General features: G+C 46.7%; 1 protein-coding gene across 2 annotated transcripts in view; it reads right to left on the bottom strand.

The window, feature by feature from the left end:
• Positions 1-21,604, bottom strand: part of VANGL1 (VANGL planar cell polarity protein 1) — a 46,698-nt gene extending 25,094 nt beyond the window's left edge. The window contains exons 1-4 of one of the 2 annotated variants that reach the window (XM_065829201.2): positions 21,499-21,604; positions 13,004-13,292; positions 11,136-11,262; positions 7,095-7,702 (exon numbers count right to left, since the gene is read on the bottom strand). In XM_065829201.2, coding sequence (XP_065685273.1) covers positions 7,095-7,702; positions 11,136-11,262; positions 13,004-13,086 — 818 coding nt within the window. In that variant the 5' untranslated portion in view covers positions 13,087-13,292; positions 21,499-21,604. Of the gene's footprint in view, positions 1-7,094; positions 7,703-11,135; positions 11,263-13,003; positions 13,293-13,983; positions 14,047-21,498 lie in introns of those variants that run through there. The other variant, XM_071809387.1, reaches the window with a different exon arrangement.
• Between the last annotated feature and the right edge of the window lie 5,536 nt (positions 21,605-27,140).

The raw sequence follows: 27,140 nt of genomic DNA, 5'->3' as shown, positions 1-27,140 counted from the left end.
TGTGTACAAAAGGGGCAGTGGGGGGTAATCAAACATCAAACAGGCAAGGAGAACTGGGTAGAAAGATGACCATGGGCACTTCAGTTCCCTGAGCTCTGTGAGCTTTTATCAAGCTGAAGAGCAGCTCTACATGTAAAGCCATGTATAAAACCTCCTGAAAAGAACAAGCAGAAAGGTAAGGGGGTAGAAAAACATGCTCCTTTCAAAAAAAGCAGAGCACTCCCAGGCTTTACCACATCAGAAACTCCCAGATGAGTTGTGCATGCAGTGAGATACTGACAGTCCATCCTAGACCTTCTCCTCCCTTCTAATGTGAAGCACCTGGCACTCCTGGTGTCTGCTGTTCACTACTGTCACAAACAAACATCCTCTTAATGAGGTGTTACTCTCACTCAAGTAAGACATCCCATCTGGTCTTTGCTGCCAACACACCCCATGCACCATCAAACAGACCCTCATAAAACAGAGCAAGGCACCATCCCCATAACTCATCTGGAGCATCAAAGGAGATTGGTCCCTGCTCAGCAGGCAACAGCACACATTTTTTCAGGGACTACCAGAAAATTCACTTCTCCAATTCCACCAGCACCCTCCCAGCAAGAGCAATGAGGCAAAACGCTCTCTGTAGCACCGTACCCCTGGATGTGAGACAGCAGACACAGGTGGGAGGGGGAAAGGTATGCCCTGTGACTAAGAATGCAACTAGAATGCAGCTGGAAGTCTTTTGCCATTAAGTCATTATTGGTTCAGTCCCAAGTCAGAGCCTCCTTCCCTGCTCCATGGCATGGGGTGTTTGAACGGGTGCTAATGCTCAACTGCCCATGCCCCACAACTGTTGACAGAGAGTTCTGCAAGCTCGGGAACAAGAGCATGGAGAAGCGGCCCAGCTGCAGAGATGATGAGTTGCAAATACGGCGCTTGTAAGCACTCAGTTGTATGAAGTGCTGCTGGAAAGACATTGGCTTGGAGGTCACAAGTCTAACACCTCTAAGTCAGTGCTAAAGAAGCTGCTCTGGAGCAGACAGCTCAGCTCGTTGAAGAGCTTCACACTTGCAGATGCAATTAACACCCATTTAACCGGCTATCCCAGAACTTCTTGGGAGGAGAGACTAATGCCAGTGCTCATCAGGTTTGGTGACAGACAGGGTGGGGGGGATGGACAGTCACACAAATGCTCATCAGGGTGCTTTGTACAGATTTCAGAGCAGAAAAAAATGCATTAAGGAATTAGGCCGATTTCACACACTCCATCCAGGCTCTGGCAACGGAGCTGCTTTGCAAAGTCGCTAGTCTGTGGAACATGCTAGTCTAGGAAGATCCCGTAATCAAGGCAGCAGGACAGTTAATAAGATGTTTTGCTACAGAACAAGCTAAAAACCCATCAGCTCAATCTCTTTCATCACAGTGTTTATCACTATGGAAGACGGTGAGGGTTGAAGAAACCTCAAGGAGAAAGAGGGGGGTGTCAGTGTAGTTCCTCTGTTCACTGGGAATGCAGACCAAGCGAACTGCACACAGGGCAGAGGGAAGAGCGAGCGCACAAGCTCCGAGTGCTCTGCAGTGCTGCTTCTGACTGCCCGACTGGAAACAGAAATAGCACACAATTGTATGGGATCAGTCACACTGGGAATGACCAATGCAATTAGACACACGTTATGAAGCGCCTTCTCCAGAAAACCGCAAGATTTCAGCACTTCTTCCCTCAGGCAAGAGATCCAGCTTCCTAAACCCACGGTTAAACTGATACATTTCACCACACTAGAAACAGAAACAAAGGTGTCTATATGCCTTTTTGGGGGATAGGCAGATTTTAGGACAGCATAACCTAGAGAGAAGTGTTGACACAACTCCAGGCAAGAGAGCTCTGTACAGTTCAAATGTTGACCAGGTGTTCTTCATTAGAGAAATTTCACCCTTGATAGGGGGAGGCATATTTGAGCAACAGCCTATTGTCACAAGGTCAGATGGCGTGAGGTTTACAAATGCAGGCTGGGGTATGAAAAAGTTTATTCCTGCTCCTTAGACCTCTACATGCTTCCTCACTAGGGAACATAGCCCCAGCGGCACCAAGGGACACAGCCAAGAGAGCACTCATCAGATTAGATCAGTAAATACTGATAGCCTAGAGACCTATTTTATAAGCAATAGGATCAATAGATACAAGTCTGCAAACCCAAAGCAGCTGGCTCAAAAGCAGCATCGGCATCCACCATGCAATTCTGGTTCAGCTCTGGTGTGTATTAAAGGTAAGGGCTCAAGCACCATCTAAGAAACAGCTACTCTGGCACCTCTGGTTCAGCTGGGAGGCAGGCCAAGTGTTTTCCCCTTCCATGAAACACATATACATCTACTTTGTTTCGTGAGCATGTAGAAGCTATGAGGTTTTTCAGTATGAGATGAATTGTTCCTGTAGGGAAGGTATAGGCTCTCCAGAGACAGGTGCCTGTTTTCAGTAAGCAGCTGCTCTCTTCCTGTATTTTTAAATCCCAGTTCAGCAAATTTTCATCCAAATGCTGATGGGTAACAGGAGTACAGGTAATGTTCTAACAGATCTTTTCCACACAGAGCTGATATTTCTGAGTACTAAGGCTTCTCGTGATTAGGCGGGCAGAGAACATCAACCAGTTCGCAGCTGTCTGCAAAAGCTGTATCCTGATTCCAAAGGCCTCCCCAACCAGCTGGTTCATTGAGGCGAGCCCATGCCAGGAAGGGCAGAAAAGCAGACTGAAACTCTAAGTACTTCATACTGCCCAACACATAATGAACTGTCAAGGCCCTGCTCCTCATATTCCTACTGCTGGGATGAGAAAGACCCACTCTCAGACATTTCTAACGTGAGAAAACCAAGACTACACAGGAGCTCAACATTCAGTCTGTGTGTAAGATCATTAATTACCACATGTGTTTGAAGCCATTCATTTTCTTGATCTGTCTAGACTAGCAAAGCTCTAGGGTGGGGAAAGATAATTCACTGTAAAGAAAGGGAATATGTTTAACATCCTAGTGACAGAAAAGGAAGGTTTTCTCCTGCAACATCCTTCCTACATAGTTTCTGAGCCATCCAGAAGGAACTTAACTGTGGGTGACAGATACCATCAGTGTCCCTATCTGCAGGGACAAACCGAAGCCTCAGCTGCAAATCCCAGCCTCAGTTCACAAAACTATCGGCCTTTCAACAGAAAAGTTCTCTCCTTTCACTCTTCCCCACCTTTGTTCCCCTTTGTTGTCGCTGTCAAAAGTCTCACCCAGCATACTCACCCCATCTCACTCACATTTTCCTACGCTTGACCTTTCTTGCATCTACTCTGTTCTCCGCTATTTACCCCTACATATCACCATAAAGCATTCCCGCTGCATGGCAACCCTTCCTACCAGGAGCAGCAGAGCAGTCAGTGAGCTGAGACTTGGCACTACATTCACTGGGACTCCAATTTAATTTCTACCTCCCCTCCAAGCTCCTGAATCAATGCCAAAGGGAACGCTCATTTTGGCAGTCAGGTCTCCCAGAAGAAAAGTTACAGCCAAAGTGCTGGGGGTGGGACCAAGCCAGCCTATTAATAGGTTGATTATAATACAAATTTGGGGAACTACTCCCAAATATGCTCACCCTCCTGGACCCAGGGCCCTCAGAAGTGGACTGGAATACCTAACTCAGCACTTTCAGCTTCTTTGCTGCATTTAGAGCCAGGGAGAGTGGAAAATCCTGTCTGTACCCTGGCTGGCAAAAACACGGTTCCCTAGAAGGGTGGCTGAGCTATTGTTTTCTTCCATTCTCCCCTACAAAGCCTATTTTCCTCATAGTTACATAGCAGCTCCCTCTGCCTCATCAAAAAGACCTAGAATTCAAAAACTTCAACCTTGGATTAAAAAGATTGGTATCTGCAATTTTCTTGTGGAAAATCCCGATCTATTTCAAGAGACAACACTGAGAAAGATAAGATGACTCAACACACACTTTTCACTACCAGCTTCTCCAGAGCCCGCTGGACTGTTGAAACAGACTCCATGGACAGCCAGGGAGCAAAACTTGTCAGATATTTGGGAGCATGAAGAGGACAAAAGGCTGGACTGAGGCAGCAAGGCTTTGATTTCAGGAGGCAGGCAGATTGCTATACCTATTTAAAGCACACTTCCTCCGTCCAGGTGGCAGCCCACAACCTATCTAAGCCCCCTTTACAAGTGCTGGGGTGAAGCAAGCACACGCTGTGACAGAGAGCCCAGAGGCAGCAAAAAGTAGTATATGCGCACTCCATCATAGCTACAATCACCTCTCCAGCACACCCACAAGGTGACTTCTCCAGTCTTCCTGAATAATCCAAACTGTCCTTTCATGTCTCCACATTTTCTCATCAGCATACCTTCAACTCCAACCCTGTGCCTCAGCCAGAAAGCCAGCCAGAGGCAGCAGGCAGCCCCGAGTGATCCTGACTGATACTTCACCAACAAGCATGTCAAGACCTTTATGGAAACTTTGCAAAATTATGTTGCAAAAGTGTGCAAAAGTTCCCAAATTTCTCATGTTTTGCATAAACATCTCACAATCCTAAGCCTTTAGAAGCTGAAGGAGATAACATCTGCATTTATTTCTTTCAGTGTTTATCACATTGGGGCCACACTCCGTGTCAGGACCAGCAGCTCTTGCCATTTGCATACAAGTAACTCTCCCTGTTTCTTGGGGGGGGAGAGAGAGAGAATGAGCTCTTCCTTAGCTGGGAGATACTTGGATAACTCAAACCTACACAGTTCTACCTTTACATTAGTAAAGATGGGAAGACACACAGACTCCAAACTGTGTCAATACACATTACACTCATCTATGAGAAACTAAGGAAAAAGCAACAGTAGTTTACCGTTATTAGGCACACTTGACAGGACTCCTGTAACACAAGACATTAAAGCACCTACATGCTGCATAGTTTGGGTTCAATATGCCAAACAAAATTACAATCAGTTTGCCAACAAATTAGAAGTTATTAGTTTTTCATACATCTCAGATTTCATCCTATGCTTTACAACTCTTTGCTGCTCTTGCATCACTTGAGACATTTCAAAACCTAGATGCAAGGAGAGAATTGGAAAAAAACACCATTTCTAATACACGTGCACTGATTCTTGAGCAAATTCTTTGCCTCCGATGGCAAGGTTACTTACATGGTTGAAGTCAGGTATGCAGATGTCCGCAGGCACAGGATCTTAAATCCTCTGAACACAAACCCACAATCTAGCACCAAGCAACCCACACACTCTCTCAAACCAAACCTACTATGTAGACTGGGTGTATATAGATATAGACATACATATACTAAGCGTTTTGTGCGGAATTCACTTATGAGAGTACTACCCCGGCAAATGTCAAGGCACAAAGCTGTGGCACAGGGGAACTCTTTGGTAGTCATCTCTCCACCTCCCTAGTCTTATATGCTCCACTGGATCTGTCATGTACCACAGAGGTATTTTTAAGTTTTAAAAAAAAAAAAGTTTCACAAGAAAACCAGCAGAGATTATTTCATTTTTCAAACCCTGCAGGTGGCATTTCATTAAATCAAGGGGAACACTTTCATTACAGCGGGCCTCTCTTTCACATTTTACAGAGAAGAAATATAATAGGAGTCCAGACCTACTTCACCCAAAAGGCCTTGAGTTCTTCCAGTAAGCCAGAAATGACATCCAGGAGTCAACTCTCAGACTTGAGCTTCACCCACTAAATCTGCTTCAAAGCAATTCCACTGCTAAGCTAATGACTGCAGGAGACTGTTCCTACAGCCACTTAAACCAGAAGACATTAATCTCTCCATCTGCAATAGATACGCATGCCATAGGGGTCTGGACAGGATAAGCGGAACAGATGTTTAAGTGCATGTACAGTCTGAGGAATCATCTTCAGAGCTCAGCTGCTAGCTCAACAGAGCACAGGAACAAAGAGATTTCTAGAGAGCTTCACAGCACACAGAAACTAAGGAGATTGAGACAAATGTCCTTTCTTGTACCTTTGCTGAGGGAAGCATTAACTCCAGGAGGAAGGTGGAAGCAGGAACGCATAGATCATACCTACAGACACTACACAACTCTCAAACGCTCCCAGGTACACCTGACCCAGCAAACTGATCCATACCTACGAAAAAGAGAGCAACATGCTACAAAAACAAACCAGAAACAGCATAGCAAGCACCGCCAAAAAAACACCTACATGTGCCCCAGTATTCAATTAAAAATATTCCTCCTAAATGCCTGACCTGCTGGGAGGTTTTGGCTGCATCAAGGCAGCTGTTTCAGCAGGACTAAACGCTATTTCCCTCAGGGCAACATAAAACTGTGGAAAACCACTGATCTTGGAAACAAGGGAGGAGTCCCTAGTCACTGGCAGCAGCCTTCAGATCCCATAGTGTAGCTACATGGCTAAGCCCTTCAAGGTAGGCCCAGCCTGTCACAGCAACAGGCTCCAGAGCACAAACACATGAGCACAAGCACCTCAACTGGCCGCAAAAGTTGGACACAGGATCCAAACGACAGTGCTCCATCCGACCATGTTCGCTGAGGTGCCTCAAACAATTCTTGGCTGCGCACACCAATGAGGACACACGGACCTTTTCAACAGCACATTAGGTTGCTGAATGCTTCCTCACACCATGCGAGTCGCTTCTCCCTTCAGACACTGCCACATGGGCTGGCCTGCTGTCAGCTGTCTCCAAGGAGCAATGTTCTGCATGGCCTGAAGAGCTGCTCTAAAATTGACATCGGGCCCCTACAGCCAAAGAGCACAAAGCCAGCCCCAGCCACGCAGGCAGGCTTCTACCCTTTCCTCCAGCAAGAAGAAAGGGCAAGAAGCCCAGAGAAGGCTTAGCCCAATGACCCGCCACAAGTTGTGCCATCAGCTCTTTTCATTTACAGAAAGGCAAAGGATCCTTCCAGAGCAGGGACAACCCCTCCCGCAGTCGCAGAGGGGAAGAGAAGTTGAGTTTGTTAACTCTGGAGAGACTCCCTTGGGGGAGGATTCAGCGACCAGTGACATCACATTTACAAAAGCAGTTGATGCTTCACCTCACAGCATAGTCACGTTTATCTGCACCACTGGACTTCAAAGGGCTCTTACCTACCTTAAGTGCCCCAAGCTGTAGTATCGCGACTCCCCGTCGGTTGACCGAACTACTTTGACAGTGAACATGGGCTGCAGCTGCCGCAGCTCCAGAAGCACAATGGCCAGGTAGTGAATGAAGAGCAGAGCATCCACCAGAGACACTGCGTACTGCACTATTCCTTGGTAGTTGGTGTCCTTCGAGTCCAAGATGCGAACGCCGTAAAAGAGCCAGTAGGAAAATACAAACAGGAATATGAGGACCAACAGAAGGGCCCGAAACACAAACACCCTCGGTAAATCTGCCTTAGGCTGGCGGAAGAACAGAGCCCAGGTCCCAATCAGAAGAATGATGAGTTTAAACGCCACAGAGATGAACAGTCCCTCACAGACAGTACCACACGGCTCCAGATCATCCCGCCACAGGATCTGGGGTAACAGAATGAAGGCGATGGGGGTAAGGAAGACAAGGAGTCCGAGAACAGCTGCCACGGTCAAGCCCAGGTAACGTTTGCAGTCCAACCCAACGCTGTCCTCCAGATCCTTACTGATACGGGCAATGTCCTCCTGGGAAATGCTGTGCTCAGAGGTGCCTGTGATTGCTGTTGTGGTCTCACCCCAGTTGTCATCCTGAGGGAAGAAGAAATAAAAATAATATTGAAACAATCAGGTTATTCCTTCCAGGTCTTCTATTTTTCTTTCCTGGAAAAAGACTGCTACAGCAGACTTAAATTCCAGAAAAAAAAAACCATAGCAAAAGCAATCTTCAATATATTGAATAATCAACCATGAAAATTAATAAAGGTTTGGAGACAACAGCAACTTGTCCAAACCAGTGATTATAAACACTAGGTATTAAAAGCCTGTAACTGTAGAGCAGGTAGCTCAACTTGCTATGCCACTCGCTGTACCCCAGAGGTTCCTCTTCCAGCACACTTAATGAGTAATATCACATAACTGTTGGAAACTGCAGTAATCAACAGTTCCCATGTGCAGGGCAAGGACTAGTACCCTTCTAGCCCACAAATTCCACAGCGCAAGTACACCACAGAAGCACCTGGAAGGGAAGCTTTCATTGCAGTGTTTCAAGCCAGTTGTTGTTACACAATCAACAACATGTTCACACATTTTTTCCATCTGTCACAGAAGTAACCACACTTCCAGCAAGTTCCTCCACTTTGTTTTCTTTTATCCTCCTTTACGGTAGCACTGCCCTCAATAGTTGATACATTCTAATAGAAGTTTAGTTAAACCAACAAATCGTAGGTGGTCAAAGGGGTTATTTTCAGGTATGGGGCTTTAAATTTAGAGGATCCTGGACTAACAAGTAGCTCTGGTACAGTCCATTGTCAGAGCCACTCAAAGGGGCTTACCTGAAACACAGTTGCCATTGTGGCAGTTGCACTCTTTCCCCCTCTGAGAACTGTTGTGGCAGTTGTACATCCCCCTCTCCTTCAATGGGGCAGTTAATGGCTCTTTTGTGGGACCCTGAGTCGGTTAGCCAGGGTCATTAGCAGAGGAGGAGCTTCTGGAATGCCCACAGCCAGATCTGATCAGACTATAAAACTGGGTTCCTGCCAAAGATTCCCTTTGTGTGATCTTTGAGCAATCGGTCAGTGTCGGGGTTCTCCCCTTAGGCAGGAACACCATCTAAAGAAACTTCCTGAGATTGGGAGCACCTCACCTCTTGTTTGGGTGAGTGATAATCTACTGTAGTCCTTGCTGACCAGGCAAGTGTAGTCCTTGCCGAAGCAGATGAGTGTAGTATCTGGGGCAGAGGGCTCTGGCTTTGTTTCTTGTGAGTGCGTGCATGCACACCGTGGATCCTCATTCTTCTCCTTTGCTGCACCTCAATAATCTCCTCGGCTGATATCCAAACCTTTATCTTATGTTATCGGAGGGATAACAGATTGTATAAACCCTGTTTCGGTCGGTTCATTGGTTGTACTTTTCCAGCCAGAATAAAGTCTGTTTTGGAACCTGTTTTGTCCCCTAAAACTGACTTTGAGGTTCCTCCCTGACAGCCATATAGTCAAGCTTCAGATTACACTACATTTTTCTGAAAGTCTCATCTATTCCTTAGTTTATACCAGAGGACGTCTGCAATCTAGTTCTCCCATCCCACGATGCCTCCAATTGATCCTTCCCAGTGCTGGCACGGCCAAAGAGTTACACTGACATGTATGGATTTGACTCACAGCTGCTGCTGCAGTGACTCATATACATGAAGGCTCCTGCTGCTTCCCACAAATACACACCAAGGAGCAGCACAGCGTGTGCTGTGTTGCCTGGCACCTGACACCTTTGTCGCTGCGACGCTCATTGAGAAGCGCACGTTTTGCTCTTCCTCCTGCCTTCCTGAGTGTATGTTCCTGCAGCCTGTGTCACTAATAGGATTTACACCTTCCTCCAGACTCCTGCAGCCACACATGCTGATCAAAGCATTTTGTTCTAAAGAAACAGGCATAGTTTTAGACCTTTACTAGCTTCCTTAACAGAATTAGAGGAAAGAGTCTCCAAGAATCTTTGGGAAAGGAGTAGACACGGGCAGTACGACTACTTTGAACAACTCCAGGGATTCAACTTCTAATGTACTCCAAGACATGAATACCGCCCATGCCTAGAGCAGTAGGGTTTTGAGACAGACCAGCCACAGTCAGCATATTGAATTAATATGAGGTTTTTTTGAGTCACTTCTCACCAAAACAGAGGCCTCAGAAGAGATATCTGCATTGCAGTATGTCCTGAAAGGCAGCATAATCCTATCACATTTCCCTCTTTGCTAGTGTCTCCAGTAAAGCAATCTAAGCATTTCAACTATTCTATGTTTATGCACGAAACAGCTCTGCATAGTTTCCTCCATTTGATGGACTGAGAAACTGTGCAGAAGAGAGAAGGGACAGAAACACCACAGCAGCTTAAGGCTACAGCCCAGAAGACAACAGGCAACCCTAGTCCCAGCCTACCCCTTATAACACCTCTTTCCACTTTAAGTGACACAAGCAAAAAACTCTACAATTATATGGATAAGTCTAAATCTCCAATGCTACAAAGTTGTTGGGCTCAACCCAGGCAACCTTGCTCACTGAAAAAAAAAAAAAAAATCTTGCTCATACATCAACTTATTTTTCTTCAACTTTAATTCACATTGAAGAAGTCTGTATGAAAACAAGGGCATAAGAATCCACCAGCACCTTTAGATCGATTAGCATATCTAGGACTCATGAAAACAAGCATCTGATTACAAAATACCAAACTGCAATACATGAAGCGAGCGCACCTCTAGCTACATGAATACCGTTACAAGTACTACCATACACAATCTGAGTAGAAACTGGGCATCAATTTATTTATTTATTTTTTTAAAAACAGCAGAGGTGGAGCCCCAGAGTCAAGGATTAACAGACCCCAAATCCAGCCCAGGAGGCACTGAAACATCCTGCACCCTATGTCTTGCAACATCATCCATCCTTTGAAAATGAATATGCACCTTCACATCAACTGCCAGAGCAGAGAGTACTGGATCCATCCTAGGTGCAATCTAAAGTCAGCATTATTTCATTCTTTATTTAACACAGTGTTAATATACCAGCTTTCACCAAGTTCACCCTCCTTCCAAGCTATTTCACATTAATTTTACATTTCTTGCCTCCCTTTCCTACTGGGATACTGGTCCTAATGTGTTTTATATGATTACCCAGAGCAAGTCCTGCTTAAAAACAAAAGTGCACATACAGGTGAAAGGGCTGACCTGAAAAAATGCACAGTGAGATGATGGAAACAAGATGTTTCTATAGAGCTTGGCAGATGACGCTCTGGAGACAAAGGTAAATTAGTGCCTCAGGAGTAGTCACATCAGCACTGGTGCTGTCAAAAATAATGCTCTCGGAAAAAGACAAAACTGATTGAGACCTTGGCTTTATGCATGAATAAAGGACAGCTGTAAGTCACGATTCTTTACTAACAGCACACGAGCAACATTTTTTCTCCTACTCACATGTTGGTAAGTCATATGCTCTATTCCAGAAACCACACTCCACGTTTGCATTCACTCCCTCCTTACCTGGCCCTCCTCCGCTCGAGAGGCGTCGTTCCCAAGCAGTGGCTCTGCAGGAGGTGTCTGGATAGTGACGGACTTCTCAGACCGACTGCCATCTTTGCTTCGTGGTGATTTGTGCCTGTCCCGACTCCTTTTCCAAACAGAACAAGAGGAGAACAACATTACTGGACAGTTTCTGGAGCAAGGTCCGGAACCTGCTATACCTCTGCCTGCAGCAGGTGCCCTGAGCATTAGCCCATGTCTTGATCAATATTTGTCAATCGGTGACAAAAACCCTTTGGAAGTGGTAGAAAGGGACCTTGCCCAGAGCAGCCTACAACCTGGTGGTTGGCACTGTCTACACCCTCAGTAATCATAGAGCAAAGGGGACAGGGGTACATCTCTGCCACCTCAGCTTCTCTTAGAACAGCTTCTGTCAGTCCTGCACATGAAAGGGAAGCTCTCATTCTCCAAACTGGCAACTCCACTTGATGTTAACTCATCTACACAGCTCCCCACCTGCAACAAATGTCTCACAGGGATACAGGGAATTAATCAACACAGCTTTAGGTCCTGCAACACAGAGTCTTGTCAACTAGGACTTTAACACTGCAGTACAACTGGTGAAGCCTATTTCCACTGGTTAATAATCCCCAGGCAACCTTTTACAAAGACGGCAGGAACATCAATGGTACCAGGGTAGCACTGACTTCCAGAATACCCTTGTTAGACCTCATGACTTCTCATCTGAGAACATCTCAAGATGAGTTAAGTCCCACTCAATCTGCTCACTAATATTTTCCTCCCTCTTCCTGCCTGCACAGAAAAGCAGCCTTTGCACCAGAGACACTCACTGTGCTTGTGGACCAGCTTAAAGCTCAGGAACATCCAGTGTCCCAGCTCCGCTCTCTCCAGTGCACCTCTCTTGGAATTACCAAAGTACAAAGATTTCATTGGATGAGACTTTTTCCTGTTCACAGGAAGAGGTTCTAGAATTTTTTTATGCTGTTTTGGGAACTTTGAAGGCTTTTTTCCACATTGTATTTTAAGTTTCAAAGGGCAACCCATGTTGGAGGCTGGAGGTGTTAAAGAAGGGAGAAAAGGCAAGCAAGAGATGGTTTACTCAATAACTGGACTGCAAGCAAAGAGACTTCATTTCCTAGAAGAATTATTTTTCCAGCCACGTAGGATAACTGCTTCTGAAACGCAAAGTTATTTTGAACCAGCTCAGTTTTAAGTTGTGAAGACTTTAATTAGCACACATTCTGCATGTAAAACTAATGATGACGCAGGAAAAAAAAAGATAACATTTCCAAGTAATCAGAAGTTTTAGAGCAAGATCATTTTTGAGGATGCTGAACTACCACAACAGAGAGAACTTGCTATTCAAGTTCAGAAGAGCCTGACTTCTAATCCAATCAATGCTGATAAAAGACTTCTTGTGGACTTAAGTACCACTAAAATTCCATTAAAAAAAAATCCCAACACACCAGCAACAGAGTAGCCAGGAGGGCAGTGGGGAGACATAGGAAACATCATTGTTACACACAATAAAGAAATGGCATCAGCAGAAGAGAAAACAATTGGCAATTATCAGTTTAGAAAGTCTGACACGTCTCCTCCCCAGAGACTCTACTCATTATTTGCTTATATCGGCACTTTCTCAATCTTTCTGGCCATACATGACCCCAGAGTGCATCCAACAGGTTGAACATCATTAAATTAGCAGCATTATTGCTTCCAGTCTCCTCACTGGGTTCCTCATGAGGACTCTATGCACGTATCTCCTCCAGAGCTGTGGCCCTGCTGATTCCATCCCAGTTTACAGTTATTTTCCACTAGGCATGTTCTAACTTAAAACAGCAAGTAATTAAAAATAAGCATTTCCTTACCCTTGTCTGTGGGCTTTTTTGGAGTGACCTGAGTAGTGGGAGTATCCCGAATATGTTGATTCTGTATCCATTGCAGCAGACATCTGCACGGAAGAGGCACAGATGTTACTCAGCAGATGAGTTCCTGGCGCTCCCGAGGTGGAGTCCGTGGTAAAAAAGTGCTTTCCTGGGTACTCTTTGCTTCCCCGTCATCAGTGAGGCCTGGTCCTCAGGGAGTGAGTGAGCTTCATTTACAAGGCATCCGACCACAGGGGAGGAAAGGGAGGGTGCTTGGTTCCTCACGATCAACCTAAGGAGAGAAAAATGGGCATGGAAGTGCACTGTAAGCAAAGCAAAACAGCATTCCTACTGCAGCAATTCCCTCATCCCAGCCACATGTCACAACTCACGTACTGTGCCCAATCTGCAAGCCCATCCTGGCCAATATCTCTCCAGTCCAGAGAAATATACGCATTTGTAGAGCTTTAAATAAGCTGATAACATATCTCTGTTTTGCAAAGTCTAGATCTTTCATCTAAAAATCCAGAAGACTGTGTAAGTCATCACCTGGAAAAGACAGTGACTTGGAGAAGGCTCAGCAGCTTAGATACAGAAACTCACCCCCAGAAAAAGCACCGGGCTCAACTTCCATACCCACATCTCTTCACCTGTGTAGCACAGAGCCCAAATACCCCCAGATTCAGAACAGCAGCATTGTAGCCTATAAACAGGGGCAAGGGGTGGGGGGGCGAGGGTGACTTTCCTAAGAAAATGCAGGAGAGGATCAGACCACCATGTCTGAACCTGCTTTGTTTTCACAACTGCAAGGTTTCACAAGCACTAGTTACTATACAATCAATGGCACTATAAGCACCTCCCTTTCTTTATAACCTTTGCCTCCAGAAGCTAATTCGAGCCTTGGGAGAATTGAATTTTATTAAAAATTATAACTATATATACACATGCTAATAACACTGAGGAGAGTTGATTAGAGATCATACCTAGCTTATATGGGCCAACACTTCTTACAACGTGCTTCCATTTGGAACAGAAGCTTATGTCTCATCAGGAAAGAGCAGAAGAGGGTCAGTTTTCTGGAACAACAGCAGGGCAACATCAGAACAATTCCTAAGAGTGACATGTCACAACTCCTGAACCCTGAGGGGAAGAAGGGTGGATGTCAACCCCCTTATCCAAACCCACATCCTGCATTAGGTGGGAAGAAAAATGGAAAGAATGGGAGTTTGTCACCCATTTGGGAAAACGCGTGCAAATGGTGAAGAGGTACAGATGGAGGGTTGCAGCTAAGGTACCCTGTTACAGCCCAGAGTCTGGCACAAAGGAGCAGCCTCATATGCCTCCTGCCAACACTGGTGGAATGGAGGGCCACAGCCATGCCACACTTTCAGAGCAGGCAAAAGACCACTTTAAAATTAAATTAGATTCCTCCGTTATTTTCTGTTCACAGCGGTTTTCAAAGCTGTTAGCAATAAACCACTGCTTTCCGCCTTCTCCCTCCCCAAACACAGAGGGACAACAACAGAAGTCATGCTTTGTACTAGTCCAACTATTCTTTCCAACCATAAGATACCTCCGTTAACACCTCCAGAAAAGCCCATAAGCAAGCAGAGAGCTCTACCACATGCAAGCCATGCCAAAGAACAAAGCCTCTTCCCCACGGGGTTCCTTGGCTGGCGGTGCAATCTGCGACGACGTGAAGCAGTGTTCCTGCTGCACTGGGAGCTGTAGGTATTTGCACAATACTTGGGCTAGCCAGGGCTCTTGGAAAGGAGAAGGCAGGGGGAGACCTTTAGCGTACATGTATCCCCTGGCTCTAAGGCCATATCGTGCCTTGAGAAAGCTCCTTAAAGGCAGCAGAGAATCTGGGAAGGACAAGTAAGGATGGGAAAGAAAGGCCTGGTTCTGGGAGGGGAGGAAATAGGAAGTGTTTAAGCATTTCAAAACATAAAGCCAAGGCACGGCACAGTTCGAAAATTGCATCATTACTGTAGCAGGAATAAAAATCCCCCGGCCTAAGACACATGATGTTAACACTCATCAACTCCTTTGACTTGCACAGAGCCTGCAACTTATGGCTCCAGCAATAGGCTGGGACTCATTAAATCTGGTTTTTACCTCTGCCCTGCTAGGCAACCTTGGAAAAAATCCTTCCTCTGTGTCTGTCCTTTCCCAATAAATGGTGGTGAGGCCACCACTGCCTTGTCTTCAAAAAGCACTATGATACCAATAGAGATGACTACAGAGGACCTTACTAAAACTAGGCATTACAAAACAGAAACACCCTCAGTCGTATGAAAGGTGATAACAAGGCTTGCATCACTGACTGTTTGTGACATTACTAGAGTCCCTTTGAGAACAACCACTGTCTTCACAAACACATACCACCACATTACAGAACACGGAAAGCAAGGAGAGGTGTTGGCATACATCAGTAAGAGCTACACATTTTTCTTAGGCTTCTAGAAAGTATCAACTCCCAGCCTTTTCCTTGAACCACAAACAAGATTCCCACCCCCCCACCCCAACTCCTAGACAGAAGGAGCAGAGCTGAGACGGGGACAGGGAGCAGAGCCTTCCCATTCCCAGCAGCACAGGTCACACTTCCCTGGAAATATCAGAGAACATTTCAGCAGGTAGATAGAGGCTGCTGTGGAAATGCACGGGCTGCCTGGACAGGAACTGTGAGCAAGCAGTGCCCATCTGATGGTGGGAGAATGTGGCAGCACTGGGCATCAGGCACAGAAAGCAGACTTGTGGGAGGACCAATGCAGGAACATCAGGGCAGGCTGGGTCATGCCAACTTTAGTTTTCTGTGTAAACAAGAGCAACGGTTTTGACGCAGCCCTGTGAAAAGTCAACAAGAAGGGCCTCAAAAAACGTTAAACCTCTTGGATTGTTGTCAAAAGCAATAAGATGAGGTCAGGGACTTTGCACCACCTCATGACCCCAACTGCAGGATACACTGGTAGCTAAACAGATCTTCCCACCAAGGTGGTTGCTGGGAATAAAATACTTCTTCTCAACTTCAGCTGGAAAAAGCAGAAGCTTTGGTGCTCAACAGAGGCAGATCTTCAGCAAGGTTTCCTAGATTTGGCCAACAAATGACAGCCTGGGCTGCTAGCCAGATACCACTCCCAGTCTGAGCAGGATGAGATGAAGAAACCAAGGAGGGAGGAGCACCATTCAAACACATGCTCCTCATAGCCAAGCCAAGCAGGTTACCTACCTCCTGGTCTATTTTACAGCAGAAAGGGGATCAGCCTTACCCCAGAAAAGCTTCGGGAACTACTGGGGAAGAGCCAGAGAAAGGACCAAAAAAATTAACATGCTACATTTTCAGGTTGGAGATCTTTCAATGGCATAGACAGAAGTCAACCCTGGATTAGCCACCACCTCAATAGTGCACACCATCAGAGCCTAAGCAAAGCTACTGAAGACAAGCTGTATGTGTGTCCTACATAGCACAACCATATCCAAGCTAAGCACAGTACTTAAAACACCTCCACTACTAAACCACTATTGACGATTCTTATCATACCCCTCTGGGCAAGGACAACTGCTGCATGAAGAAGCAGCCCCATCATTTGGGGCCTCATCCCTCCACACACAAGTGTGAATGGAGAGCCCAATTTAGCCAATTGAAACGGTTTCACAAAAGATCATTACATCTTGCAGGATGCCACTGAAGGCAAGCTCTGTTCGCAGAGCTTCTGGCCCTGTCTGAAAGAAAGCTCCTCTGGCCTGAGGGTACAGTTGTATTTCAGCACTGACAAGAAAGCTGGTTTAAGTAGCTTCCACCTCCACACCACGGTTCACCACTCTCGGTTGTGTCAACACAATTCTCAGGCAAGCAAACAGCACCACTGAAAAACAAAACAAAAAATCCCTTTTCTCCCCCTCGCCACGCTTTTGTCTTGGATCCTTTCCGTGACCTAGTTCACAGCGCAGCCCCAAACAGCAAAACCAACAGCAGTGCAAGCAAAGGACTGGAGGGGAGACGGGGATGCCTCCTCCGCTCCAACCAGGGCACTGTGTCACTGCACACCCAGCACTTTGCTCCCAGCAGGGCTGGCACTCTCACTATGCCTTTCCCTTAGCATCCTTCTGTCATCGACAAGCACGTACTAGATGGGAAACAACGCTAAGGATACCCCAAAGGAAATTCTGGGACCCTATTCTGGTAGTAGAGATGGCTGCATCCTGAATGACAGTGGAGAAATGTAGCTATCCTGAGTACTGCAGAGATCACTGTAATTACAGTTTCCACGCAGCTACACAACTCATTGTAACTCCCTCTTTTCATAGGCTCATAAATCTCCAAAAAGAGTTCTTTTGAATAACTATTTTCCATGCTGGGAGCCCAGTCCCATTTCCAGTGAAGTTTGCTTTGTGATCATCTTCAAGGGAGCATAGTTTGGCTCTCAGCCCAAGAGAAATTTAAAAGAGCAAGTTACATCTTTAAATCAAAGACGGCAAACGCAAACAAGAATGCTCTTTTACATCCCATGCTTCCCCAATGGATTTTCCCCTGTTAAGTCGAGGCAAATAACTCCAAAGCTGCTCAGCTTTGAAATCCTTGTCCGTACAGTTTCAATCTTACCCTTTTTAAAGCTCACAATCAGAGGTGGTTTACCAGTCGGTTCATGAAGCTACATATATTTGGGAGTGCCATATGGAGCACAAGCAGCCACAAGTGTCCACAAGGATGTGGGCACATTCGGCTCCACACGCCGTCAGCCTCGCTTGTTAAACAGCACCAGCTGTCTATAGGGTAACGGATGCCCACGAGCCATCACGCCGAGAAAGCTTTTTTCCTTCATTCAGTGAAACGAAGAGCTTTACAAATTAAACATGCAGAACCCCAAGAGCTAAGATATGGGATAGCATTAAGGTTCAAGAGTGAAAATAATTAAAAGGTGGCTAAGCAGTGTGGAAGCCTTCCGACTCTAGCATTAACTCGGCTGCGTGGTAGGGCTGCAGCGTATTCCCATTATTCACTTCAGGAAAAACTGCAAGTTGCGTAACTTGCTATGTTTGACTGCATGTATAGTAAGACCTATGAGCAATGCCACAGGAACCTTCTGCTTTTGAATTTCCTGAGTAGGCCCCAATCCAGCCATTTGATCTGTACGCACAGAAGTCCGCCCATGCTAATCTACTCACAGAGCCAAGGATTTCAGTTTTAATCACCAAGTTTGTTCCAAAAGCTTTCTATTTATTTTTGCATGTAATTAAATAAGGTTAATTTTGGTCTTGGATATATGTGTAAACCAGGACTTTTACTCTACAGCAGTGGCTCTTGATTTGCAAGCCCCTCATTCTAAAAAAAAAATGTTCAGTACTCAGGAAATTCAAGCCTTTCAGCACTAGGTTCTCTTTCCTTCTGCTTCTCAGAGGCTTCTTGGAAAGATTTCATAGGTCCCTGGGAATTTCCAGCCCCTAGGCTGAAAACCATGACAGGGATGTTTCAAAAAAAAGAGTCACTTGGTTAAATGAGGCAATCCACCTGCATGTTTAATCAGAACATGTGACAACACAGGTCTGAAAAGACAGCAAGGCTGTTCCAATTGACAGCAGAAATGCCCGACCACAACCACCAGCCAAGCAAGCAGTGTTTCCAAAAGGGAAGCCCCAGCTTCTTGCCTCCCAATTACACAGCTGGAAGTTGGGAAGTTTTACACATGGGACTAATCAGTGAAGCACCTCCCTGGAGGATCTCCTTTGCCCAGGCCAAAAGCCTGCACTGTCCAAGTTTTTGAAGCAAAACCAGCAATGGTCTGTAGTGTAAATTACACCTCAGCTGTCGTCCTGTCGGACTGGTGAAATCTCGCGCTTCCTTGCTCATACATCTCTCCTGTGTCGCTAGACCTTCAAGTACCACTCTCAACCCCAGAGCCACACAACATGGTAGAAGGTATTGTGGTCTCACCCTCGCGAAACTAGAGCACCTTGGACCGTGCACAGGACCGCAGTTTACTATACTGACATATAAAGCCCTACAGCTTTACTGAAACAAACATGATTCTTCAGACTCTGCCTATCCAAGGAGGCAGTACCTGTAACTTTACTTTCAAAGTTTACTTTCAGCCATAGCATCTAGATACTGAGATAGCATTAAAGGCTATAAACTGCAGAAGGTTTCTCTGCTGAATGCGCACCCCCTTCTTTAGGACACTGCATGTCTTCCCGCATTTTCTATTAGAAGTTAAAAAGAAAAAGAAGTCTACAGACCCTGATCAGATTCCCAGTATACAACACACTGGGACTCCACAGTATGGAGTCTCCTGTCTCGCTCCACTTGCTCAACCCTGTACGAAGGCAACACCATTCTGACCTTGCAAGGAGGAAGGGAAAGGGTGTTAACCCCTGAGGAAATAACCACTGTGTTTTTAATTTGACCTATTTCAGATAATTCTGAAGTAAAGGCTGATGACAAAAGAAGGCATAAGAGTTTTCACAAGGGTTCATTTTCTCCCTCTGCAAACTTCCCCAGTGACAGTAACAGATAAGGAGAAGTGTGACACTGTTTCACACCAGCAGAACTGGACATCACAGTTCCCCTCTCTGGTCTCTACACAGCACAATGTGCCCTATGGCAGCAAAGCCACATTTCTGATACCACTCTTCACTTGGTTGTCAGAAATGGGGTTGGAAGGAAGGCCAGCTACCACAACAATACAACATGCAGTTTTTCTAGGACAACTACAGTCATCTTGGTAGCATTTTGCTAGTAGAGTATTCCAGTCTCCCGGTAACAGTAAGCCTAGGTACACAAATCCGTAAGATAAAGGCCATCAAGAACCTTGCCACTGCTCACCAAAGGCCAGCAGCAGACACAGGGAGCTGCTGGCCCATGACCATGGGCAGTCAGATGCTTGCCTGGGTGGTTTCAGCACAGGCTGGAATCCTTTCAAAATTTTAACTCTTTGGGAGCACTCTTAAGGGATGCTTTCTGTAAGACCCTATTCATCATTTATTTTTCAAAATTAAAAAGTAAAACGATCACAAAGCCAACACTGGTCCCATAGCCACAGCCAGCTACCTAGCCAAACCCCAGAGGAGGAAAAGAGCCAAGCGCAGTCAAAATGAAACTCTTCAAAGGCTGTAAAGCATTGCTGAAGCTCTCTTTCCCACAACTCCTCTCCTCAAAGTCAGGATGCCCTGGTGATGGGCCCACAAGACACGTTATCACAGAATACACTCAGCATCATCCTAATTTGCTCTTCCAGCCAGTGCAACTGATTTCTTAACTCTTTCTCTCTGCGAAGCTCTTGTGGTCAAGTCCATATTGACAAATGCAGGGCCAAAAAACCCCACTGCTTCAAACTGCCAAAGAATTGCTAAGCAAGCGCCCCCAGAACAAAAGCCTGCCATCAAGGCATTCATGCTTCCATAGACCCTGCAATCAAAGAGTTCAGTCCTTGGCATAAGAGAGTTCGTTTATAATCCTGACAGTCTTCTAAATAAGAAAACAATGCTGCTGTTTCACAGTGCCTCTCCAAAGCACGTTGTTCCTGGAAATGAACAGCTACAGCAATAGCTTTGCCCTCTATTGGGCACACTCTGAAGCGTTCAGGTACGCGTCCCAGGCCAGCACTGCCAAGGCACAGAGGGAGACTTTACTCTCCATCGCTGTTGTTGGAGCAGATTTATCTCCAGCCATGGGAGCTTCCCCAGGCCATAACTTGCTGAACGGACACAACCCTTCAGTCCTGCGAGCCCGTGACTACATGCATCGCTTCGGCAACCAAACACGGTTCTAGGCAGAGCAGCATGACTGTGCCCTCCCTCCTCCTGGCAGTGACCCCCGCACTGTCCAGTATGATGAACCAAGGCATAAAGCAGCTTTTTTATACAACCTGGGCATGCAAAACATCAGCACAGCCTTCGCCACAGCATGAATTCACTTGTGCTGGTGTGTTAGCAACGCACGGTTTCTTTCCTTCAAAGGCAAGGCTTTGCCAGGGAAACTGCTGCCCGCCCTGAGGGGCTCCACGTACAGCCCTCACCGGCCTTTGAGGGCTGTATCCGGGGAAGCTCAGGTCTCTCCCGCCCGCGGCACGGGAGCCGCGACCCGCCGTCCCTGCAGCCTCACCGCGGGCAGGGCAGCGCCACGGCTGCCCGACAGAGCCCCGGCCGGATGAAGGGAGGCCCGGTGGCCGTCCCTGCCCGCCTTTCCCCCTCCGCCCAGCCACGGGGATCGGCATCCAGCCGCCCCAGGAAGCATCGGGACACGGCGGGGTACCCTTACAGCCGGCACCATCGGAGCCCGGCGGGGCTCTGAGCGCCCTCCCGGCCCGGGACGGACCCCTGCCGCCAGGCGCCGAGGAGGCTGCCCCAGAGCTGCTCCCGCCACCCCGGCCCGGGCACCCTGGGGCGGAGAGGGCGGCGGGGTCCCGGCGGCGGGAGGGCGTGGTGGATGGCAGGGGTAGCGCCACCGCCCCACACGCCGCCCCCATCCCCGCACACGCAGACAGACATACGGACGGACTCACCTCCCACCCGCGTCCACCCCATACCGCTCCCGGCACCGACGCGCCGCCGTGCCGTCCTCCCCCGGCGGCGGCCGCCGTCGCTGCTGCCGCCGCTTTCCGCTTCCTGTGCCCGGCACCGCCCCGCCCTGCTCCCCCGTCCCTCCCCCGCCGGCAGCTGCACCGCCCCGGCCCCGCCAGAGCCACCTCCCCTCCGAGCGGTGCTTCCTTTCCCGAGAAGCGGCCGCCGTGGCTCCCACCGGGACCTCAGCCCCCTTGCCTGCCCCTGGCATCACCCAGCCGGCCTTCGCTGGAGCCGTACGTGGTGGGGACCCCCGGCTGGACCTGCTGCTCAACCCTTCCAGGCCTGATTTTACCCTGCAGTTCTGTGTCCTCTGCACCTCAGCTCTTACAACATGGGTCCCTCATATCTCCTGCTGCTGCCCCTCCTTCTGAGACCTACCCATCGCCCTGCTCCTGGGCACCCACCTCCTGAGCGCCACAACCCCTCCAAGGCTGAGCCCTTCCTACATCTCTCTTCCACCCAGCCTTGCCCTCGCCTGTCCTTCCGCCATCACCCTCTCCCTCAGCCGGTGAAACAGCCCTTTGGAGCTCTCCCATCCAGGACAACCACGTTCTCAGGTTTCTCTCCAACACCATGTGCTAGGCACTGTAGCAACGAGCCTTCGGGTCAGCTTGGTCATTTCCTCCACTTGTGGCCTATGGCTGCAGCAGACTTTGCCCCTTGTCACAAGAGGTCTGCACTGCCCCTCGAGGAGAAGGGCCTGGTTTGCCCGAAGCCTCTAACAGGCTGCCCAAAGCCCACCTTGGGCACCAAAATTCCTTACGCTGCTTGGTCTGGACAGCCGGAGAGGGAACACACAGAGTTCTATGTGCCATGCTACCGCCTTTTCTGTGTTCAGATGTTGCTCCTTTTTCATTTCACCCCTGGGTCGTCTTACCCTTTAAAAGTAGTTTTCGGGCTGTACAATGAAACAGCAGCTGGGAACACATGAAGAAAATCTAGACCTCCTAGATTCCAGTCCCACACTTTGAACTATTCAAGAACAATCCAGTCTACAAAGGGAACAAATGCAGAAAATACTCAAGTTATTCCTGTCAGGTAGTTTCTCTGTTACATTGTTGTGGGTGCTGTAGAAGACATCTTTTATTTCTTCTCTCAATCCCTTTTTCTGAAATCATGCTATGGTTTGATTTGTGGCACTTGAGCCATACTCAACACCCGTACAACATGGAATGACTTTACAGTGGAACAGTCAACGAAGAATTAGAAAAGTTTTCATATCACTCTGAATTGGCAGTTACATTTCCTCCTGTTTCACATGGCGTACATGCTTACCCAAGCCTGTGACTGACTGGTAGAAGCTGATACCAAGTGATAGGCTCCATCTTGTATTATGTGTCTACATGTGTCTAAACTTGCCCAAGGCCCGGGTACTCTGCTGCATTCCAGGCGATGGCCCTGCCCTGGAAAAGTGTCTGACACCTTGCTGAAAGCTCTCAGCCTGGCTGGCTGCTGATGGCTCCCCACCGCTCGACTATCATCACAGGGTTTGCTTCCTCCTGGCTCAGAGGTGGGGAAAATGTGACAAAAGACAACAGGCTAGAGGTTATGCAGGCCGTCCATCAGGCACGAGGGAGAAACTTGGTGCAAAGAGGAAGGTTTGACCTGTGCTCAGTGGGAAAAGGGAGAAAGGGGAGATGCTGCCCCAGCCTGAAAGGCTATGGAAACTCAGAGGGAAACTTCAACAAGGGAAAGGGGACTTTTTCAAAGGTCTTCAACTGGACTGCTTTGAAAGTGACCAAGAAACTCCACTGCTAAGTCTGTATTTCTTTTTCTGCTACTCTAAATGACTTCTAAATACTGGTTTCATGGTCTAGAGCAGCAGGACTTGTTGCAGATGCCCACAGAAGGGAGATTGCTAAGAGATCTTACCTGGGGATGTATATAAACCTCAGAGAGGACCAGCACCTGTGTCTTGTCCAGACCTAGCTGGTGTAGATACCCATTACACCCAGCAGTGAGGCCCTCTGGCACCCAGCTAGGTCAAGCTGTCACACAGAATGTTGACAAAGGAGGCATACGCTGAAGAGAGGCTCAGGGGGAGATGCTTAGGTACCATTACATGCTTATCTCTCATCATCTGTTTAAACCACTGAGACATGAGGAAATCTTTTGCCTGAGTCAAGCTACTTGCATGGTCGGGTCATAGTTCAATAATTTGTAAAGTGCTATGCTCCTGTACACTACTGAATAGGTGAGATTAGAGTTTTTTTTTTAGATTACCCAGAACAGATCTCATAGATTCACAGAACAGTTTAAGTTGGAAAGGACTTGTGGTGATCGGCTAGTCCAGTCTCCCCCCTCAGAACGGTATCAACTAGAGCAGGTTGGTCAGGGCTGTGACTAATTGTGTTTTGAGCATCTCCCAGGATGGAGAGGGCACAACCTCCCTCTTCAGCCTGTTCCAGTGTTTGAACATCCTCAGAGTTGTTTTTTGCTGTTGTTGGTGTTTCTTTGTTTTGGTGGGTTTGTTTATTTGTTTTCATGTATTTCAGTTTGCACCTGTTCCCTCTTTTCCTTTCACTGGACACCAGTGGGAAGAGTCTGCTCTCTCTCCTGTAGGATCATCTATTGTAAAGCGGTCAGAATTTTCATACAATTTGACATGTAGGTTACACTCTTAAGTCCTATCTTTGCTTAAATATTTCCTTTTTTTTTTTTTTTTTCTTTTCCCCTTCAGGACCATTAGATTCTCTTAGATGTAAATCCATCTAGTTATCTTTGTATTTTTCTACTGATCATTTTTGTGGGCCAGATTCTGCCTTGTTTGGAGGCACATACATAAAACATTTTTTGTTAAGATACTGAGGCTGAATTTGCTGTAGATTTTCTCCATCACCTTGGAAACCAGTCTTCCTCTTTCCTTCCCCAAAATCCAGACTCCACCTTCCCTATCCAAATAATTTTTGTCTGTGACATAATTCAGTGACAAAAATCACATATCTATAGGTGTCCATGAAACCTGATTGGTTTCTCCATTTTTTTACTGTTTCCTGAGTAGAATGAAAAGATAATTTTTAAGTTACAGACCACAGAGATTCCTCACCAAAGACAGAATTTGTCTGCACGATGCTTTGAGAATCCGAGGGAGCCAACACAAGTACAAATGTCATTCTGAATTACTGCTTGTTCTTATATGGTGTGAGCTGGAGCCTCCAGCATGGGCTGGAGAGGGAAGTTTTTCACTGAGACTGGATGCCCCTTTGCAGTTCCTCTCTGATGAAACTGCGTGTATAACCCATCTGAACTGTGCATGATCTTGCTCCGTGCCTCTGACCTCAATCTAGGAGCAAGCATCTGAAGTTTAAGTAAACGTGCAATGACAGATATGCACAAGGAGCCACATTTCACCCCTTATGCTGCAGAAAATCTTGTTTAGAGGAAGAGAAAGGCCAGAGAGACACGACTGCAAAAGAACACCTTCCTTCCCTTTTGGGGTGGTTGCTATTTAGAAAGGGAAAATGCATAGTACTGCACAGCTGAAGAAACAGCATGACACATTTATTTTGCATAGCAACTTGCATAAAATCTACTGAGCCCTTTATGGAATTAATTATCCAAAATACATGATTTCTGCCCACATAAAAAGAAATGGAGGTGGGCAGCAAACACTAGAAAAACTTCGCTTGGCTGAGATTTTGCAAAACCCAGTTAGAGATTCACTTGAAATCTTCCTTCCATTTCAAAGCACATAGAGAGGTAGGACTTTTATTTGGGTTCAGCAGATTTAAAGAAAGAATATAGTTTTAAAAAAAATATCAAACCCCCCACACTCCAGTAGCTTTTCCTAAGTAAATTTAAAGGGGAAAAAATAAGGTAGATTTCATCTCTACAGGCCAAGAGGACTAGAGGGAGAAAAGAAAACATATTTTGTCTGACTTGCCCCTAAGTTAGAGGGCTACAATTCATTGCATACCATTACCTTTCCTCTTGTGTGTGCCAGGGACCTCTCAGGCCCCTGTAGACCTTATCTTAGAGGGTAAGGGACATTAAGTGGCAGGTAGTCATGCCCTCCTCTCCTTTATAACTCTAGTCAGAGTTACAGCAGGGTGGTGGGCACAGGACAGAGGCACAGCCCTGCTTTCTTGCAGAAACAAAGGAAAGCAAGAGGCCTCAAATATAGTGGTGGCAGATGCAGAACTTCAACCTATTCTGGGGGACTCAGCCACAAGACAAATCCTGCCCATGTGTAACTGCACGGTGACCAGAGAACCAATGGGTGGGCTGGGATTTCACCATAGGTGTGTGTGAGGCTGAGGCACGAGACTGTACACTCTAGAACACTCAGGAATGAAACCTAAAGCAGGGCAAATATACAGGAAAACAATAGGCGGAAGAACAGAGCCTTCAGTCTGCAGACTGAAATTACGTGTTCAGTCAAGCTAGGAAAGAGAAAAGCATGATTGGTGTTTTAATTCTGGCACAGAAGGAGCATTTTTCCAGGTTGGAGATCACTGCCCTGCTCTCTGAAAGGAGGCCGAGGAGCAACATGCGTTGCTGCAGCTGATTAACAGTGCCACCAGCTGGCCTGCTGGAAGAGCGCCAGTTCGCCTAACGGAGTGGGAAAACGAGGTAATGTACATCTACTCACCACCTTTCATCTGAGTCTTCACAGTCAGACTCCGATCCTGCAAGCCCTTTGCCGAATACAAAGGGGCTGTTCCTGGGAGTAGCTGCAAGAAAAGTCTTACCCAGAGCAGTGCTGTGCAGTGCTTGCTTACCTGAGCTTCAGCAGGGTCAAAGGAGATAATGAATCACTTGGGGCTTTCTGGTAGAGCTAAGAGTTAATGACAGAGCATCCAACTCAGGAAGGCTTCTTCTAGTATGGAACACACCAGTCTGCGTGATGAGCTGTGTCATTTCAGGCCTGAAATTATTAAGTAACCAGACGCTGCTGCAGAGGCAGTGTAAATGGCAATTAGATATTTAAAGACGTACTTTCCACTCCTTGTGGGGTAACTTCTTATTGGAAGCTGAACTTTACACTGAATTAAGTTTGGTACCTCACAGTCTCTCTGGTCAAAACACTTATTAGGAGAGCTACTATTGCCTGTTTGTACTGAAAACAAAACAAAATTAGAAAATATGCTAAAACCAACAGTGCAAACAATGCTAAAAACTTGCAACATAGTAAAGCCAACATCAAAAACTCTGTATTAAGATTCCCTTGAAGTTAATCAAAGGGTCATGGAACCTTTCACACAGCTTTTTGGACAGCAATAAGAAACTGGTTTTGCCCAACAGCTGCAACAAAGAACCGTGTAATGAAAAAACAGTTGTGGGAAAAGGAAAGGTGTAATTTATAAAGCCAATCTCAAATTTTCGCAGCCTTGCATTCCTTTGCCAAGAATATGGGTCAGGATTCTGTGAGATTGTGAGCACATGATTATGTGGATAAAATGTATATTTGAACAAATGCAAGTCAACTTCTGTGGTTGTCATGCAGTGTTGTTAATGCAGACAGCTTCCTTTCCACTGAGATGTCTATGTGGGCACGTACACACAGTCCAAGGTAACCAATAAAAAGCTGATTGGAAACAGGTATAGTGAAACAAGGGATGAGACTTGAAGAGGGGAAAAA

Source organism: Patagioenas fasciata, chromosome 1, assembly GCF_037038585.1.
Source record: "Patagioenas fasciata isolate bPatFas1 chromosome 1, bPatFas1.hap1, whole genome shotgun sequence".
NCBI classification, from domain to species: Eukaryota; Metazoa; Chordata; class Aves; order Columbiformes; family Columbidae; genus Patagioenas; species Patagioenas fasciata.
The sequence above is the reverse complement of the archived record's forward strand: the minus strand, read 5'-3'. Positions and strand labels throughout refer to the sequence as shown.